The 19,115-nt window shown below is 38.2% G+C and overlaps 1 protein-coding gene across 1 annotated transcript; it reads right to left on the bottom strand.

Annotated features, from left to right (window-relative positions):
• Positions 1-442: 442 nt before the first annotated feature.
• CCR6 (C-C motif chemokine receptor 6) lies at positions 443-2,202 on the bottom strand. The gene is made up of 2 exons (XM_074947011.1): positions 2,194-2,202; positions 443-1,528 (listed from the first exon to the last, which is right to left on the bottom strand). The coding sequence occupies exons 1-2, from the start codon at positions 2,200-2,202 to the stop codon at positions 443-445; spliced, it is 1,095 nt and encodes a 364-aa protein (XP_074803112.1).
• Between the last annotated feature and the right edge of the window lie 16,913 nt (positions 2,203-19,115).

Below are 19,115 nucleotides of genomic sequence, written 5' to 3'. Positions count from 1 at the left end.
GGAGTTGGGCTGGTGGTGAATTTGCCTCTCTGATGCTTTTAAAATTGTTGTTATTCTATTAAAATTGTTGTTATGATATGAGATAGCTGAGTTGAGCCCTGTTTTAAAACCAAAATACCAAGGCAATGTTCAAAACAAACTTGCAATTTTTCATTAGAATCAAGGAAGTTGCTTGATAAATTTAGCTCTCTGGAGAATTTTAAGTGCCTGTATTTGAAAACAGCATAAACATTAGCTAGACAGTGATTAATACGAGTTTTCCATAGTCGCGTCATTCTTCTGTTTATGTTAATTGTTTTGATGGAGGGAGCTGCAGATCATAGAAACTACTATTTAGGGTGTCGGAAAGTCAAAATCACTGGCTGTGACATGAATAATGAGATTGGTTTGCATTGTTGGATGAATATAATCAAAGCTCCTTTGTAATAATGTTGAAGTCATATTACATAGTAAAGGATGACACATTGTCACTCATAATTTCACTTGTCTGCCTTGAGTGATAGGTATCAGAACTTATCTTTGAACTCTTGGTCTTGTATTTCTTGTATCTCAGGCACCACAGATCCTTCATCATATTCACAAAGTAACTTCTAAATTTCACCCCAATAAATGCGTAGAGCACTGGGTTCAAACAACAATGGAAGAAGGCCAGGGTTTCTGTAATGTACTTTGCAAAGGCTATTTGCTTTTCACTATCACACTTTTTATTTAATTTACCCATATTTATGGCAGTCACAAGAAGAACCATGTTATATGGTACTTGACAAACCAGGAAAACAATGACAATTAATATAATCAGACATATTGCTTTGTTTCTTTTGGAATTCTGAGCTTTCACCAAGGTTTTGACAATGAATGCATAGCAAAATACCATAAACAGCAGAGGGATAAAAAATCCAAATGCAAGTTGCATACCCAGCAGCAATAATTTAAACACAGTGCCTTTGGTCTCTGTATTGGATCTGTGTTCACAAATCTTTTCTGTTTCATTGACGGAGTGGCTGTAGCTTTGACTGAATATGAAAGTGGAACTGGAAATTAAAATTGACGATACCCATACAACCAAACAGATCAGTCTACTGTATGCTAGCGTTCTAGCCCGAAGTTTAAATGACTTTGTTGCCTGTACAATAGCAATGTATCGGTCCATACTGATAAAGGCCAAGAGCAGCATACCACAATTGAAGTTGATTGCATAAATACCTCTGGTAATTTTGCATATGAAGTCACCAAAGATCCATTTTTCAGCAGCATAATTTACTGCCCAGAATGGAAGAGTGAGAACAAACAATATGTCGGCTATGGCCATGTTGAAGAGGTATATATCGGTCATAGACTTGGTTTTTTTATATAAAGCAAAGGTCATCACTACAAAGATGTTACCCACTAAGCCCAAGACACACATAATTGAGTATGCAATTGGTAAAAATACTTTTGTGAAGTTTCTGACTTCCCCCTTGTCACATGGTGATGTAATTTTATCATAATCAAATGTATAGTCTGGATATTCTGTGTAGTTGGGTTCTACCTGCAAAAACAATACAGCCAGTTAGCGTAAACATTAATGCTCATTTCTGCAAGTTCTCTCTATTGCGTAAACAATGGAGAATTGATGGTATGAGACATAAAGGATCAAATTCTGCTTTTAGATACATCCACCCACTCCTGTAATAGACCCCTAACTACTGGCTGAGATACTGAAGTCCTCAAATCATGGTTTAAAGACTTCAAGTTAAAAAGACTCCACCATTTACATAACACGGTCCCTAACCTTGAATGTTGTTTTCCCATATTTACAAGTCTTTCTTCTAGCATAGTGTATTTGTTGTTTTTCTTGTGCTTTAGCCAATGAAATATCAGCATTCTTTCTAGCATTCAAATTAGTGCTGTGCTCCTTGGAGTATTGTTTGTTGAGTTTCTGGAAATATGGTGGCTAATGAGTGTAATAAAATTGTAACTGAACTGTAAGAGGTGGCAATAATCTTCTGGAATAGTGCACAGAACTCCGTACAAAAACTTCAGCAGGATATCCAGTGACAACACAGTCTATGAAACATCACATCATCACAAATAACTCTTATTAGCCAATCACTCCCAAGGTCATGACAATTTGTCCAGCACTTCATAGAACTCCCACTGCCAAATCAATTGTTTCATTGGTATATTAATACACTTCACTAATACACTGCTTACCCCACTCATTTTCGTGACGTGCTTCCTCTGATGAGAAAAGAAATGGTGAGGACAGTTCTGGTGTCCTCAGAGTCCCTGTGCAGGAGGGAAGTGGATTGGATCAGGAGAGCAAAACAGGAAGTGTCAAGAGAGCAAAACAAGAAATATGCGGCAACAGAGAAAACCAAGACTAACAAAATTCATCAAAATATATTGTTTTCATTGAGATGTTCCAGTTTTGATGAAGTCTTCATTGAAAAAAGGTATGAAATTTTTTGAGGCAGGGTAAAGTGAGTCTGGTACAGTATTCTGGAGTCTGGTGGTTAGGGCATTGGCCTGGGGTGTAGGAGACTCAGGTTCAAGTTCCTGCTCCGCCAGATTCAGAGTGATCTGGGAGGAAAAAAACTCTGCTGTGAATCAGGTGGAGCAGAGACTTGAAGCTGGGGTCTCCCCCACCACAGGCCAGTGCCCGACCCATGCACTCTCCCTTGATGTTTGTGAAAATGTTTGAAAGGTTTTGCTTTCATGCCCATGCAGAACAAAAACTAATTTCAACACCTCAGCAAGTTGCCGCGAAACAGAATTGTTCTCTGGTCAACTGTAGTTGAAGGTGATAGTGCCTTTGAACTGAAATTGAGTGTGTTTGTGTTGGTGAGGAAGAGCGGCAGTGGACTAACACTTGGAGACTGGTATTAGTTGTGTGAATTCTGCCTTAACTTATGATTTCTTTGATTTTCAGTATTTGCATTGTTGTGAGGAAACACCTTAACTCTAATTCAACAAACTCTTTTGTATAGGAATTATTTGGGTTTAAAAAATTTTGCATATGGAGCTGTGGGGACTGCAGACGCATTTGTCAAGGGGCTGGAGAGAGACGCTAGTCTGTGTGTGGGACTGAGGAGATGGTCTTCTCTGTTTCAGACTTGGCACGCCCATTAGAGAAAGCTTTAACCAGTGCTCCAACTTCCTTTGCCTGCTTCTCAAAGTTTTAGTTGTGAAGCTGCAATAGCCTGGAAGCCTGAAGAGATTTGAGCACCTGGTGGAGGAAGCTTGAATACTATTTAAAGCTCTTTTTTGGAAGTATAAAGTTTCAAACCAAGCAGATGTGATTGTTTAACAGGCTCCACTGTTTCCCCAACTCTGCTTCCTGGCCAGCTCCACTCTCAAGACCCTCGGACAGTCTCTATCTGCTCCTTTAAGTCTTGAGTAGGCACTTTCTGTCTCCATCCAGCCATTGTCATTTGTCCACTGTCCAATCTCCATTGTCCCAGCTGATTTTCTTGTTTGTTGTAAGCTATCAGCACTTGCATGCAGGACAGCTGCTCCTTCCTATGGTTTTACCAAGATGCAGGAGACAGGCTGTACCTGAGTCCTTGCTTATAGTTCAGCCAATGAAGCCTTGAATTAACTAGACGTAAGACAATGCTATCTCTGTCAGTTTCTCCCGAGGTGATTTACCTTGCAATTATATATTAAAACCACACACTCTGTCACAATGAATCATTGTGAAATCAATTATTTGCCACAGTAGTTGTAAAATGCATTTAACAACAAATACATTGAAAAATTGCATGCAGTGTAAATAGAAATAGTTATGGCTCAAAGTATTTACAGACCATACACATCAATTTAAAAAAATAACCCATGCCTTAGATTTTGGAATAATCTGCAAGTGAGTCTGTTCTCAATTCTCAAACTCCAAGGACCCTAAAGATTAGATTCAGCCCTCCCTCCGCAGCAAAAAATCAGAAGTGGTGATATAAAAAAGTTTATAACTCAAATGAATTAACAGATTTACTTGAAAAACTCTCATAAATTATAAAAAGTAAATTCTGTCAGTTTGGTGAGGATACAGAATTTAAGCCCCATTTTAAATGGGGTGAATAAGGACTGCAGTATTTAATCCTGAGTCCGAAGGCTTGCCACACTTCATGCTGACTACAATAGGAGCTAATTCAGACCAAAAATTTTGTTACTAATAATAGTAATTGGTTAGTGTGCCTGCTTCTTGCTCTTTTTTTCTATACTGTATTAAGTAATTATCAGGGGTACATTTTCATATTGATCCACTAAAAACATAAGTTCTTTAATAGTGCTTATATATATATATATATCAATCACACACACTGTCTATATGCTATATGTAATACAAACCCAGCAACATGCCATTTTTCCAGTGCATGTACCTCAGTATATTTCATTTCACTATCAACGAATACATGAGTTGTCAAAAGTACTAATGTGATGCAAAGGTAAACAAGTGAATAACCTGGAATTATAACAATATAGACAGAAGAGTCTTATGGGGTGGATAAATGAGAAGTATGGGTAAGGAAGATAGATTTCTGAAAGATAAGAAGATTTCAGATACTTCAATTAAATCAGTAAGTAACCTCCAAATATTGCTAAAAATCATCACAGCTCCACTTCTTACACTTTGCAGATGCATGGATTAAACAGATTTGGTCAGACTCCCTTTCAAATATTTGCACAGCCTTGTTTTATTTTATTACTCACCAATACAGAAAAATGCGCCAGGCAAAGAGGAAGTAGGTATTCTGTTCTGATGGGTTCACTCTCAACTTCAGTAAAAATGCACTTGAATATTAGGAACTCGAGAAACAAGAAATAGCAGCATTATTATAAGTATGGTTAAATTCAAATGATCACCACTTTCTCCTAACATGCAACAACAATAATCTGTTGTGCATGTAAGGGCAGACATTCAACCGTAGGTGTATTGTAGATGACAGAACTGGATGTTACTCGTTCAGGCATTAGACACTATTAAAATTTTGATAGTTTTGATTAAATGGTCCTATTAGCATTGGAACTATGGAGAATAGGCTTGTGTCTAATTAAATGGTTTCATTGTGCTTGGAACAGATCATGAATTATGGCCTCTATCCTGCAAAAAATTAAGCAAATAAGCGCTTAACTTTATGCATCAGAGAGGCCAACTGAAGTCAATGGAGTTACTGGCAGTGGCTATAAAGTTAAGACATCGAAGTGTTTGTAGGATCAGGGCCCACCTTAGTTACTTAACTGAGCAGTAATTATGTTCTGAAGTACACAAGATCTTACTATATATTGGGTTCTAAATTTTCCAAATGATGTACCTGAATTGTACTCAAGCAAAATGTGCACTTGCACAGACAAAACAGGAAAATCTTTGTCGCCTATTTTTGTGCACACTTTTGCTAGTTATATAGTCATAGCTCAGGCACAATGTTAACATTTGTTCTAATTAGCCTTGGAAGGATTTGATTTTATGTTGTATGAATTCTGGATAATATCCGTGTTTATTTCCATGCATTTTATTATTCATTTATGTTTATTCAAATGTTTGCAGTAACACGAAATTAAACAAAAAATAAATCGCTCAAATATGAATGATTTACTCAATGTCCTGAGTGTAAAGTTGTCATAGGTTGTAATATTATTGGATGTCACCAGATGACGCTGTTTCAGTGGGCCTTACAAATTTTGTTTAAATCAATAGGAGGCTAGATCTTGGAGAAATGCTAGATATTGGGTGTGACAGTTCTTTTTGGAAGTTGAACATACAGCAATAAAGTTGGTTCCCTACCTGAGTTTCTTTGACTGGAATAATTTTATAGATGCCAGGCTGCTGTCTACAGGACATACCCACAGAATCAAACACATTGCATGGTGTCAAACATTAAATAACTAATCAAACTATTATGTCAAAAGTCAATAATAATTTACAGTTACTATCTTAGATCTGTTTCTAAGGTCCCTTTCTCCATATATCAGCATGAAAGGCCCTGAATGGAATTATGTGATAGAATCCAATCCTTTGCTAACATTACTGACACAAGCACAAATACTCTCTTATTAGCCTTCAAGTGAAATAGAGCTTTTCCCCTAGATATGCACACACACATTTTCATTATTACTGATAAAAAATAGGGCTGTCAAGCACTTAAAAAAATTAATGGTGATTAATCATGCTGTTAAACAATAGAATACCATTTATTTTAAATATTTTTGGATGTTTACTACATTTTCAAATATATTAATTTCAATTACAACACAGAATACAAAGTAATACAGTACTGACTTTATATTTATTTTTTATTATAAATGCACTGTAAAAATAAAAAATAGTATTTTTCAGTTCACCTAACACAAGTACTGCAGTACAATCTATCATGAAAGTTGAACTTACAAATGTAGAATTACGTACAAAAAATAACTACATTCAAAAACAAAACAATGTAAAACTTTAGAGCCTACAAGTCCTCTCAGTCCTACTTTTTGTTCAGCCAATCGCTCAGACAAGCAAATTTGTTTACATTTGCAGGAGATAATGCTGCCCGCTTTTTGTTTACAATGTCACCTGAAAGCGAGAACAAGCATTTACATGGCATTGTTGTAGCTGATGTCGCAAGATATTTACGTGCCAGATGCAATAAAGTTTCATATGTTCCTTAATGCTTCAACCACCATTCCAGAGGACATATGAATGTTTAACATATTTGGCATGTAAATACCTTGCAACACTGGCTACAAAAGTGCCATGCAAACACTTGTTCTCACTTTTAGGTGACACTGTAAATAAGAAGCAGGCAGCAGTATGTCCTGTAAATGTAAACAAACTTGTTTGTCTTAGCAATTGGCAGAATAATAAGTAGGACTGAGTGGACTTGTAGGCTCTAAAATTTACCCTGTTTTGTTTCTGAGTGCAGTTATGTAACCAAAAAAAAATTTGCATTTGTAAATTACACTTTCATGATAGAGAGATTGCACTTCAGTACTTGTATGAGGTGAATTGAAAAATACTACTTTCTTTTGTTTATTATTTTTACAGTGCATATATTTGTAATCAAAATAATAATATAAAGTGAGCACTGTGCACTTTGTATTCTGTGTTGTAATTGAAATCAATACTGAAAATGTAGAAGAACATTCAAAAATATTTAATAAATTTCAATTGGTATTCTATTGTTGTAAGTGTGATTAATTTTTTAATCACAATTAATTTTTTTGAGTTAATTGTGTGAGTTAACTGCGATTAATTGACAGACCTAATAAAAAATTTCCTTCAGTTTTTGGTGTGTGAATATGCATGTTGAAAAAAAAGGGGTGAAATTAGTTTGTGATTTGACTCTATTGACTTCAACGGAATCATTTGGGGGATGAATTTAGATGCTTGTCACTGTATTGCCTAACCCAAAGTTCCATTTGGATAGGCCTGTGGCAGATTATTAAAGTCATAAAACAGTTGAGAGACTGACCCAGTGTCTAGTGGAGATTGAGGCATGGAAGAGAGAAAGATGTCTGGATTGAGGCTCAGCCAAGACAGAGGTGATGTTGGTAGGCTGGGAGAAACAACTGCAAAAAGTGGCAGAGATTATATCTGCTTCTAAATTCAATTGCCTTTAGTCACCTGAGCTTATAACATAGGGCTTTGTTAGGCCAACAGCTGCAGTTAGAAAATCGGGTGGGAGCAGCGGTTCCAAAGGTATTTTACCATCTATGCCTGGCTTGACAGCTGTGACTGTATGGAAGTGTGCTCCCACTATCCATGCCTTTGTCACTTCCAGGTTAGATTACTGCAGTGCGCTTCACATGAGACTACATCTTAAAACCGTTTGTAAGCTGCAACCTGGTGCAGCAGGTGGCTGCTTGGTTTGTAAGTACAGTGTCCTTCAGAAAGCACATAACGCCTGTGTAATGGTATCTGCACTGGTTACTTGTGAGCTCACAGATAGGTTTAACAATGCTGGTTTTAAATGATATAGCCCTAAATGATCGAGAGTCAGTCCAGCTGAGTGACGGTCTCTCTTGCTGTGAAACACTGCCACAGTTGTGGTCGGTATAGGTACTGATGTATATATCACCCTTGATATAACAGAGAAGGTGGCTAACAGGCGAACAGAATTCAGAAGGGCTCCAGGGCTCTGAAATAGCCTGATTTAGTGACTTTCATGGCATGCGTCAGGGCCCATTTGTTTCATCTGGCTTTTGAAGAGGGGTGGATGGAGTGAGATACTGTCCAGTGTCTGACGAGGAATAGTACTTAAGCACGTGTTAATGGTGTGGTAGATAGAACTCATGAGCTGAGCATATTTCATTTTTGTTTTGTATGTTTAGATAACTGGCAGGGCACCCAGAACTTGTGGATGGGTGCTTTCGACTTATTGCAAACAAAAATAAATTGTAGATACAATAATCTACTCTATATAATGTATTTGTTTTATGATGTATAAAAATGCACTCATCATTAAACTCTCACAATCTTGTAAGTAAATTAGGTCCCCAAAAGCCTGTTTTAACAGCTGTTGAACTTGTTTTATTAAGAACAAATGAAACCTGCAGTTATTACAATCAAAAAATTATGCAGCTTGGTTAAAAAAAAAGCTTTTCCTTAAGATCATATTTGCTAATACCTTTTCTTTAGATTGTTTATTCTGTTTTGCTGTCTAGTGAATACTTGCATTTCCAAAGGGTCTGATCCAAAACTCACGGAAGTCAATAGAAGTCTTTCAATAATTTCAGTGGACTTTGGATCAGGCTTATAATGCGGTTTCTGGACTGTTCTGGAGCTATAAATACTAGTTTTATTTCAAATTATTTTGCTTCTGAAGTATCAAACTATAGCATATAACCTCCTCACTCACTAACACTTTACATAAAAGGAGCATGTGCAAATGTTTTCATAATGCTGATAGAAATTATTTTCTTTCTAATAAATTATTATAAAATATTTTAAAAATCCTGAATAAGAAATTCTGTTGCCTGTTACAAGGCATTTGTAAACGGAGTTACAGACAGTTATTTATACCATGTCTTTATTATGGGTGATAGCAAGTCTTCAAGGAACTTACTAAAGAGAAAAGCAGTTTCTCTTAATATCTAAAGCAGATCCCTTGATTCATAACAATCTTGCTTTCCACATTAAAATTTGGCCCCAGTCCTGCCATGAGCCACACCCGGGCAGACACCTGGCTCACAGAGTGCATTGCAGGATCAGGGCCTTTAACATTTCTTTCTTGCCATGAGAAAACTTTTGACAGCTTTGGGAATGAAAAGGTGATTGTAATTCTTTCAGAGCCGACTTCATTACACAAAGCCAACTCCAGCTCACCTCACTGGTATGAGTAGTCTGATCAGCTTCAGTGGGATTACTCACATGAGTAAAGTAAGCAGGATATGGTAATGATTTATATTCTTCTAAACTGGATACATAACTCAATAAATGTGCTAGTTTTCAGTCCAGATGCTCACTTCCAAATGAAGAATTCTGCTGCTAGTAATGGGCTTAATCGTCCCTATGAGGTGCTGGCTGACATTCTAAGCATTTACAAAGCAATGATATAACTACCTTGAGAGGTAATTAAGTATTATCATCATCACTGTGCTACGAACAGAAAAACAGACCCACAGTAGTTCCATGACTTTCCCAAAGCCACACAAGGAATCAGTGACAGTGGTGGAGATAAGAAGTCAGAAGAAGAAAAGTTTCAGAGTAGCAGCCGTGTTAGTCTGTATTCACAAAAAGAAAAGGAGGACTTGTGGCACCTTAGAGACTAACACATTTATTTGAGAAGATAACAGATTTACAATCTGAGCCCTAAACACATTTAGTTAAAATAAGAGGGATGGTTATTGCCCACTAAGTAGACTGATCAGATGTTCAGCTTGGACACTATACAAACCATTGCTGATTCTTTTCTGTATTCTAATATTCCCTAATTAAAAAGTGTAGCTTTTACTTTTAGTCTGTAATAGACACAATTAGCAGCAATAAAAGGAGACTTTGAAAATGAAGAATTAACTCAATTTTAACTGGCTAAGGTAGCTAGTCTGACTTACCACCACTGCACATCTTCTTATGACCCATTTATTAAGTCCAGACAGCCGTTTGAGCAGACACCAGACTTCTTCAAAGTGTTGTAAGGAGAGGGGTTTTTTTCTTTTTAAGACATCTTACTAAAAATCTGCATGCTATGCAAATGAAGTACCCACACAGTCTTATATTTCAGCTCAAAAGGAAACTTACTCTCATTTTGCTAATATGGTTATTGTGGTTTGTCAAATCTCACCACCGGTGAGCTGTCTGCCACCACGAACTGAACAAAGAGAAAATAAAAGGTAAGAAAAATACCGTGCATGTTATGCAGATGAAACCCACAGGCTTAATCTGGGATGATCCTGGGGTTTTTTTTGCAACTCTAGGAAAACTTCAGCACGTGTCATCCACTTTGTACCATCCCATGTTTTGAATTCATTTACACTTAGATATACACAAAATGGCACCCATCACAGGCTCTGGGCTCCCTGTCATTCCTTAAGAGCACAGAATTTAAAAAATACACAGTCATATTTAGTTTATTATATGCAAGTTAACACATATTGTCACTGAACTTTCTCTCAGTTATATTTTTACCTTTTTCCTCTGTCCATCTCCTTATTCTGTTTCCCTCTCAAACTTATTTTTCTAGAGTGCATAGTTTTCTCATCTTTCTCTCTCCCTCCATCCCACTCCTTCCTCGTTCTGTTGTATTCTTTCAGTCTTTTCCCCATTAGTCTCTCTCACATTTTTCTCATCACCCAAAATAGCCCTCCCACCACCTACTTGCTGCCTTTTATTCTCAGATTGCTCAAATTCTTTTTTTTTTTACTCCCAACCTTGAGTAAAGGTTGCTCACTTGCTCGCTCTCTCTCACTGTCATACACACACATTCTGCTCTTTATCCATCCATGGCTCTCACAGACACATACTTCCGGAAGGGTTGGGGGTTTGTCAAGGTTCCTTCCGCACTCTGAACTCTAGGGTACAGATGTGGGGACCTGTATGAAAGACCCCCTAAGCTTATTCTTACCAGCTTAGGTTAAAAACTTCCCCAAGGTACAAACTTTGCCTTGTCCTTGAATCCTTTGCTGCCACCACCAAGCATTTTAAACAAAGAACAGGGAAAGAGACCACTTGGAGACGTCTTCCCCCAAAATATCCCTCTCCCCACCCCCCAAGTTCTACACTCCCTTTCCTGGGGAAGACTTGATAATAATCCTCACCAATTGGTACATGTGAACACAGACCCAAACCCTTGCATCTTAAGAACAATGAAAAAGCAATCAGGTTCTTAAAAGAATTTTAATTAAAGAAAAGGTAAAAGAATCACCTCTGTAAAATCAGGATGGTAAATATCTTACAGGGTAATCAGATTCAAAACATAGAGAATCCCTCTAGGCAAAACCTTAAGTTACAAAAAGACACAAAAACAGGAACACACATTCCCTCCAGCACAGCTTATTTTACAAGCCATTAAACAAAAGAAAATCTAACGCATTTTCTAGCTAGATTACTTCCTAACTTCACAGGAGTTGGAAGACTTGCATTCCTGATCTGTTCCCGGCAAAAGCATTGCACAGACAGCCAAAAACCCTTTCTCCCCCCCCTCCAGATTTAAAGTATCTTGCCCCCTTATTGGTCATTTTGGATCAGGTGCCAGTGAGGTTACCTTAGCTTCTTAACCCTTTACAGGTGAAAGGGTTTTGCCTCTGGCCAGGAAGGATTTTATAGCACTGTATTTCAGAAAGGTGGTTACCCTTCCCTTTATTTTTATGACAGGGTTCTCCCTTCTTCAGGATAGGATCAGCAGAGGGTATTTCTAATTCCCATGCAAGTGAGAGGGACAGAGCTAGGTTTTCAATGTTGGGGGTTAGCTCAGATTTTAGCTCAATCTACTTGATCTAGTCTCAAGCCAGGCAGAGAAAGCTGAGCCCTCATCAGCTATTCGGCAGGGTTTTTTTCTGGGGATGGAGGAGAAAGGGAGTTGCAGGTCTGAGATACAGGAGGTGGATGGGGGTGTGATTGCACATGGGGCAAAAGTGAGACAGAGGGACTGCATGGTTGACCCTGTGCTTAGCTCTTGTTCTTAGCTCATGAGATACTTGACATTTTACTCTGATTGCAAAATCTCATCACATTGGTGATATTCTGTTACCAATGCATGCACCATTTACCATGGAAGGTAACAAATAAGGCAAAAGCAAACACAGTATGAGTGGGAAAATCGGAAGTGACCTGTGTGGCAATGATAAAGAATTACAGAAAGTCTCTCTTTCTTCTACATTGAACAAAGAAGCGTCAGAATGAGGAAAACATTATTATTTCTTAAGCTTTTCTCTCTCAATCTTCTTCACTGTAGAACTTCTGTTTAGAACCTTCTCCAGCTCCCATGCTGCCCGGCTTCCCAAAACAGATTTAAAGAAACAGTATATGTGTCCTCACACTTGTAGTTAACTTTTCAATGGAGTTAGTGAAAAAATGTTTTATTTTCCCACAAATATTTTTTAGGAAAACAAAAAGTTTTATCTAACTTGCCAACAGAAAATTTTGATTTTTCGTCAGAAATTTGAATACCAAAACATTTCTGCAGAAAAGACAAACAACATGTTATGACAATGTATCAAAATAATTATTATGGTCAGAACTAAACTGACTAAAGAAAGGAAAATCTGCTGAATTGTCATCTTTAATTCACCTGAGCATGCCTAAATACAGGGGTAGCGGTGTGTCCATTGAATGAGTCTCCACATCATAAATGCTGCAAACTTCAGGCACTAGAGGAGAGTTACATGTGAAATAATAATAACAACAACAACAATTTCCACATTTTTGATGGTTTAGTCAGAGCATGAACCTTGTGTTAATTTTTTCTTCTTCTCTGTCTGTTTTTCATGCCTCCTTGAAAAAAGTACCCTGGTAGTTTCTCAAAGGTTCTCATCATTTAACTAAACCCCCAAATGGTGACATTTCTAGCCAAGCACATTGAATACACTGACCTGATTTCTGCTCAGAGTTATGCTTTCTTTGTATTACTCTGTTTCTACAAGAAATCTGGTTCTTGGAATGCCCCAGTTGAGCAGAGGCAGCCAACAGGAAAGTTTTGGAGGGACTTTAGACCAGGAGTGTGAGGGGCTTTCCTTCCAGGTACAGCTCTGCATGCAACTTCAATATGGCTAGTAATGGAACAGTTCTGATGACTTGCAATGGATGTGCCATACTTTTCCTGCCTGAAGCCAGAAAGGACTTCCTGTGCATGAAGTGCAAATTGGTGGCTGCACTGGAGGAAAAAGATTCTTGAACTGGAGGGACAAATAGAGATGCAATTGAGAATCAGAGAAGCAGAGGTGGTCTCTAGACAGCAGGTTCAGGAAATATCATTACTCCAGTTTCAAGGGGAAAAGGAGCTGGCCACCAAGACGATGGAGAGAGAGGAGCCCTAGAAGTTTGTAACCACCAGAAGCAGAAGTTCACTGTGGCTTTATACATGGCTGGAGACAGATAAGGATGGGCAGACCATGGCTGCCAGAAAGAGGAGGACCAGGAGGAATTCCACACAGCTACAAGTTTCAACACCAGGGCCTCAGTGTGGAAACTGTGGAAGGTACCTCTCAATATTCATCTAGACCAAGGGAACAAAGAGATGTGTGAACACGCATGTGAAATGGCAGCTTGGCAAAACTGATAAAAAAAAATAATCAAGCTTGCCCACAAAGAGTTCTCCAATTGTCCAAGGAAGATAGATGATCCTTTTTAGGGATTCAATACTTGGAAGAAACAAGAGAACTGTCTGCAAGGGGTAGGCAGACAACAGGACAGTGTGGCGACTTCCAGGAGCCCAGACATGAGTTGTGTCTCTGAGATTGGATAGGCTTCTGAAGTCGATGAGCAAGGATCCACTGGGTGATGGTTCATATCAGCACTGATGATAATGCATATTGGGATATCTCCTACATAACAGATGACTTCAGGGAACTCAGAATCATGCTGAAGGAGAAGAATATTTATTCAATCTTCTCTGAGATCCTTCCTGTCCCACAAGCGAAGAGAAAGCAGATGATCCTGGAAGTGAACAGCTGGCTAGGTAAATGGTGGGTAGGGGTTGGTTTTGTGGAACATTGGTCCACCTTCTGTGGGAATAGGGGGCTGTATAGTTTGGATGGGTTCCATTTCAGAAGAAGGGGAACCAATCTCTGTGGGGACAGGCTGGCTAGAATAGTCAGGAGGGGGTTAAACTAACAACAAAAGAGGGAAGATATGAGCACTCATTTAACACAAAATTGAGAGGTTGACAACAAAATTAATCAAGGTACCAAAAGAATATGATGAGAAGAAGATCTCGAATTACCTACATACCAATGGTAGGAGCCTGGTGACAAACAAGAGGAATTGCTCATTCATGAGCATACATTTTATCTTGTTGGTATTACTGAAACCTGGTGGGATTATTCACATTATTGGAGTGTTACAGTCAATTGTTATAATCTATTTAGGAAGGATGGAGTGGAGCAAAAGGGGAGGAAGAGTGGCACTGTATGTAAAAAATGGCATTACTTGTTTTTGAATCACTGATAACTCAGAAGATGATCTAGAATGCTTATGGATCAATGGCCTAACAGATAAAGCACAAAATGGAGTACAGGATATTAGTCTGTGTTTGCTACAGACCACCAAATCACACTAGGAAACAGGAAGACCAGCTCCTTAAGCATCTATATATATTGTGTAGGACTTCAATTTGACTGATACATGCTGGAGGTGTTATGCTGCCAGTACAAAAACATCCTTGGAATTTCTAAATATTAGAGATGATAATTTCCTATCTCAAAAAGTTTGCAGCCAGCGTGGGGAAATTCATATTAGACTTCTTTTGACCGATAAAGAGGAACTGATCATAGAACTAACAATTAATGGTAGCTTAGGTAAAAGTGATCATGACTTCATCACATTTATAATGTGCAAATAGAATAAAGTCTAGGCCAGTTTATATATATTTGGTGCTTTAAAAGGGCCAATTTCACAAAGCTAAAAACAATTATGAGCCAGATCAGATGGAAGAAGGAATTTAATTGGAAAAATGCATGAGATAATTGGGAATTGTTTAAGAACACTTTTCTAGGTGCCTAAAAAGACCCAATCGACAAAAAAGGCCATGCTGGTCAAAAAACTGATCTGAGTTTGCAGGAAAGTGAAGGCAGCTATAAAAAATAATATTAGGGCTGTTAATTAATCGCAATTAACTCGTGCAATTAACTCAAAAAATTAATCGTCTGTTAAACAGCATACTAATTGAAATTTATTAAATATTTTTTATGTTTTTCTACATTTTCAAATATATTGATTTCTATTACTACACAGAATACAAAGTGTACAGTGCTCACTTTATATTAATTTATTACATTTTATTGTAAAAATGATGTGGGTTTACGGAAAATAGATCCTGTCAAACTAATTTGGTATTTTTTATGAGATTACAGGTTTGTTTAATAAAGTTAATAATGTTGCTGTGAGATTTCTGTAAGCTGTTTGACTTGGTACTGCACAACATTTTGATTACATGAATTATAAGATGGCTAACTGGAAAGTCTCAAAATGTAATTGTAAATGGGGAATAATCAAAATGGGTATGTTTCTAAGGGGGTTTCGCAGGGGCTGGGTCTTGGCTAACATTTTTATCAATGACCTCGGAGGAAACACAAAAACCAAGACAGGCAGTTTGCAGATCACACAAAAATTGGGGAAATGATAAATGATGAAGACAGGTCACTGACATGCTTGGTAAGCTGGGCAAGCAAACAATATGCATTTTAATACAGGTAAATGTAAATGTATACTTCTAGGAATAAAAAATATAGGCTGCACTTACAAGACGGGGGACTCTACCCTGAGAAGCAGTGACTCTGGAAAAGATTTGGGGTCGTGGTGGATAATCAACTGAGCATGAGTTTGCAGTGTGACTCCATGGCCAAAAGGGCTAATGCAACCCTTGGCTGCATAAACAGGGGAAATCTTGAGTAGGAGTCCAAAGATTATTTTACCTCTGTATTTGGTACTGGTGTGACCACTGCTGGAATACTGTGTCCAGCTCTGGGGTCCACAATTCAAGAAGGATGATAATAGGTCAGAGAGGGTCCAGAGAAGAGCCACAAGAATGATTAAAGGATTAGAAAATCTGCCTTATAGTGATAGACACAAGGAGCTCAATCTAGTTAGTTTCCCAAAGAGAAGGTTAACGAGTGACTTGATTACAGTCTATAATTACATACATGGAAAACAAATATTTGATAATGGGATCCTCTATCTTGCAGAGAAATGTTATACCAATAAATTAAAAACCAGCAGGATCTTATTAAAGGGAAAAAGGCAAAATACCACATTTATTGTGAATACAGAAAGAATCATAGTAAGCAGTTAGTTACAGCTATAACATTCCATTCAATCTCATATTTATTCACACATTCATTCATACACACACACACACACACACACACACACACACAGGTTCTGCAAGGTAGTTATCATAGTTACCAGCCTTAGAGTTGCTCATGCCAAGCCACTGGCCAGGTGGCCTGGACATAAGGAGGGAGCAGGGCCTTGTCAGATGCTCATCTGATGCTCCTGGAAGTTGGTTTGCAGAATCAGACCCCAAAGTTCTCACTTTTTAGAGTCTATTTTTATAGGAATTTCTTCCTATGCCAGTGTATGGGAATTGCTTCATCATGCTGTTGCTGAATCAATCAGCAGATAGCACATTCCTGACAGCTCCGTGCTGCTAGATGTTATCTTGTTCTTTGGTTCTCCCATTCTTGAGGCTGTTGGGTGGATTCCAGTCTGCCCTCCGGGGGGTCCTCTGGTTATTTCCACTTGACACCTTCTTCAGCCGATGGACACTGGATTCTTAGGCTGGCACCTCCCTGATCATTTAGTTATTATCCACACCACGCATCCATCCACATACATCCTCTAGCTCTATTTTAATCACAATTGTTAATACAACAAAAGGGCGGGGAGTCTCTGGGTGCTGTTTCTGTTGTTAGAGTATTGCTTTGAGTCTCTCTCTGTGTGAATTGCTTTGAGAACAGACTCTGTCTTAGAATGTACTAACACAATTAGCAGCTAGCAAGTTTCACACATAGAGGGAGAGAAACAGTACCAAAAACCAAGAGACCTCTTAATTAGTAATACCCTGGAATTTAAACTATGGGGAATCAAACTCATTTGTGATTTTAATACAGAACTTCTTTAATATGATCCAACATAATCCCCCTTTTGACACTAAGATTTATAATCGTCAGTGTCACTTTCTATGTAGCCTATTCAAGAGAAAGTACTGTGAGGCAATTTGAGTTTGTGATTCCAATTCATGCCACATACACGATCCTAGTGATGTATCTTTACTACAAGGTTCTGGGGCAACAGGCAAGGTGAGGCACGCCCACTTTTGAGGAGTCCATTCGGTACAACCTCTAGTGTCCAATAGCTTCCCTCCCTCCCCAGCCCACTGGCTCGAGGTCCAGGGTAGCCAGAAGGATCCCAGGTGTAATATAGGGAGTGGGCTAACCTTCAATACCTTTGCCTCCAGGGACTGTTGGTGTGCAATTTTGATAACAATTTCTCCCGTTAACAAGTCTGGTTTCACAATACTGGAAACATATTGCATCCGTTCATATTGATAAGTGTCAAACAATGATCTCTTTCTTTTTTAACAAATGCATCAAACCTTAATATTTCCCAATATGACCCAGAACATTTTGTGTTCCAAAGTAGCTAGTGCAAGTATCTGCATTTCAGTGCATCCCAGAGCTATGGCTGTGTAGTTTCCTATTTCTAATTTTTTTTTTTAATGGATAAGCCATGTGGTAGTATTAAGCCATTGCCAAAGATTCCATTGGCCTTTTAGGTTACCCAGACCAATTTGGACCAAGTCTACATTGACATGTACTTGTTTTTGTATCAGGCTGTCCTGTAGCTGGGACAGAGAGCTTAATTTATTTTTAATTACCTGCAGGTCTTTAGTATTTTTTTTTTTTAAACACACCACAGTGCTAGCAACAAAACAAAACAAGACAAAACATAGAACACAATTTCTATTGTGACAGTAGGACCCCCGGAGGGCAGACTGGAATTCACCCAACAGCCTCAAGAATGGGAGAACCAAAGAACAAGATAACATCTAGCAGCACGGAGCCGTCAGGAATGTGCCATCTGCTGATTGATTCAGCAATAGCATGATGAAGCAATTCCCATACACTGGCATAGGAAGAAATTCCTATAAAAATAGACTCTAAAAAGTGAGAACTTTGGGGTCTGATTCTGCAAACCAACTTCCAGGAGCATCAGATGAGCATCTGACAAGGCCCTGCTCCCTCCTCATGTCCAGGCCACCTGGCCAGTGGCTTGGCATGAGCAACTCTAAGGCTGGTAACTATGATAACAACCTTGCAGAACCTGTGTGTGTGTGTATGAATGAATGTGTGAATAAATATGAGATTGAATGGAATGTTATAGCTGTAACTAACTGCTTACTATGATTCTTTCTGTATTCACAATAAATGTGGTATTTTGCCTTTTTCCCTTTAATAAGATCCTGCTGGTTTTTAATTTATTGGTATAACAGAAAGATATAAGACAATCCAATGTCTGGAAGTTGAAGGTAGACAAATTTTCAGATGGGAAAGGCGTCAGTTTTTAACAGTGAAGACAATTTCATCATGGTGGATTCTCCATCACTGGCCATTTTAAAATCAAGACTGGATGCATTTGTAAAAGATCTGCTCTTGAAATTATTTTGGAGAAGTTCTATGGCCTATGTTATACAGGAGTTTAGACTAGATTATCACAATGGTCCCTTCTGGCCTTGGAACCTATAAATCTATTAATTTATTTCAACAGCAGTGGCTTTAATGGGCAGATATGCCTGAGGAAGAACCAAAGAATTTAGGGCCAGTCATCAACTAACACATTTCTCTGAACTCAGATGTTGGCTGTTAAAATCCCTTTCATGTCACTTCTAAGAGTAGGCTGTTGCTGATTTTGTCTTATCTTTTGATCTCTAGCCTTTAATGCATGTAGTTACTGGGGATTAGCAGTTAAATTAATAACTACTGTTTCCAGAGTTGGTTAC

This window comes from Natator depressus, chromosome 3, assembly GCF_965152275.1.
Source record: "Natator depressus isolate rNatDep1 chromosome 3, rNatDep2.hap1, whole genome shotgun sequence".
NCBI classification, from domain to species: Eukaryota; Metazoa; Chordata; order Testudines; family Cheloniidae; genus Natator; species Natator depressus.
This window is presented reverse-complemented; position numbering and strand designations above follow the sequence as displayed.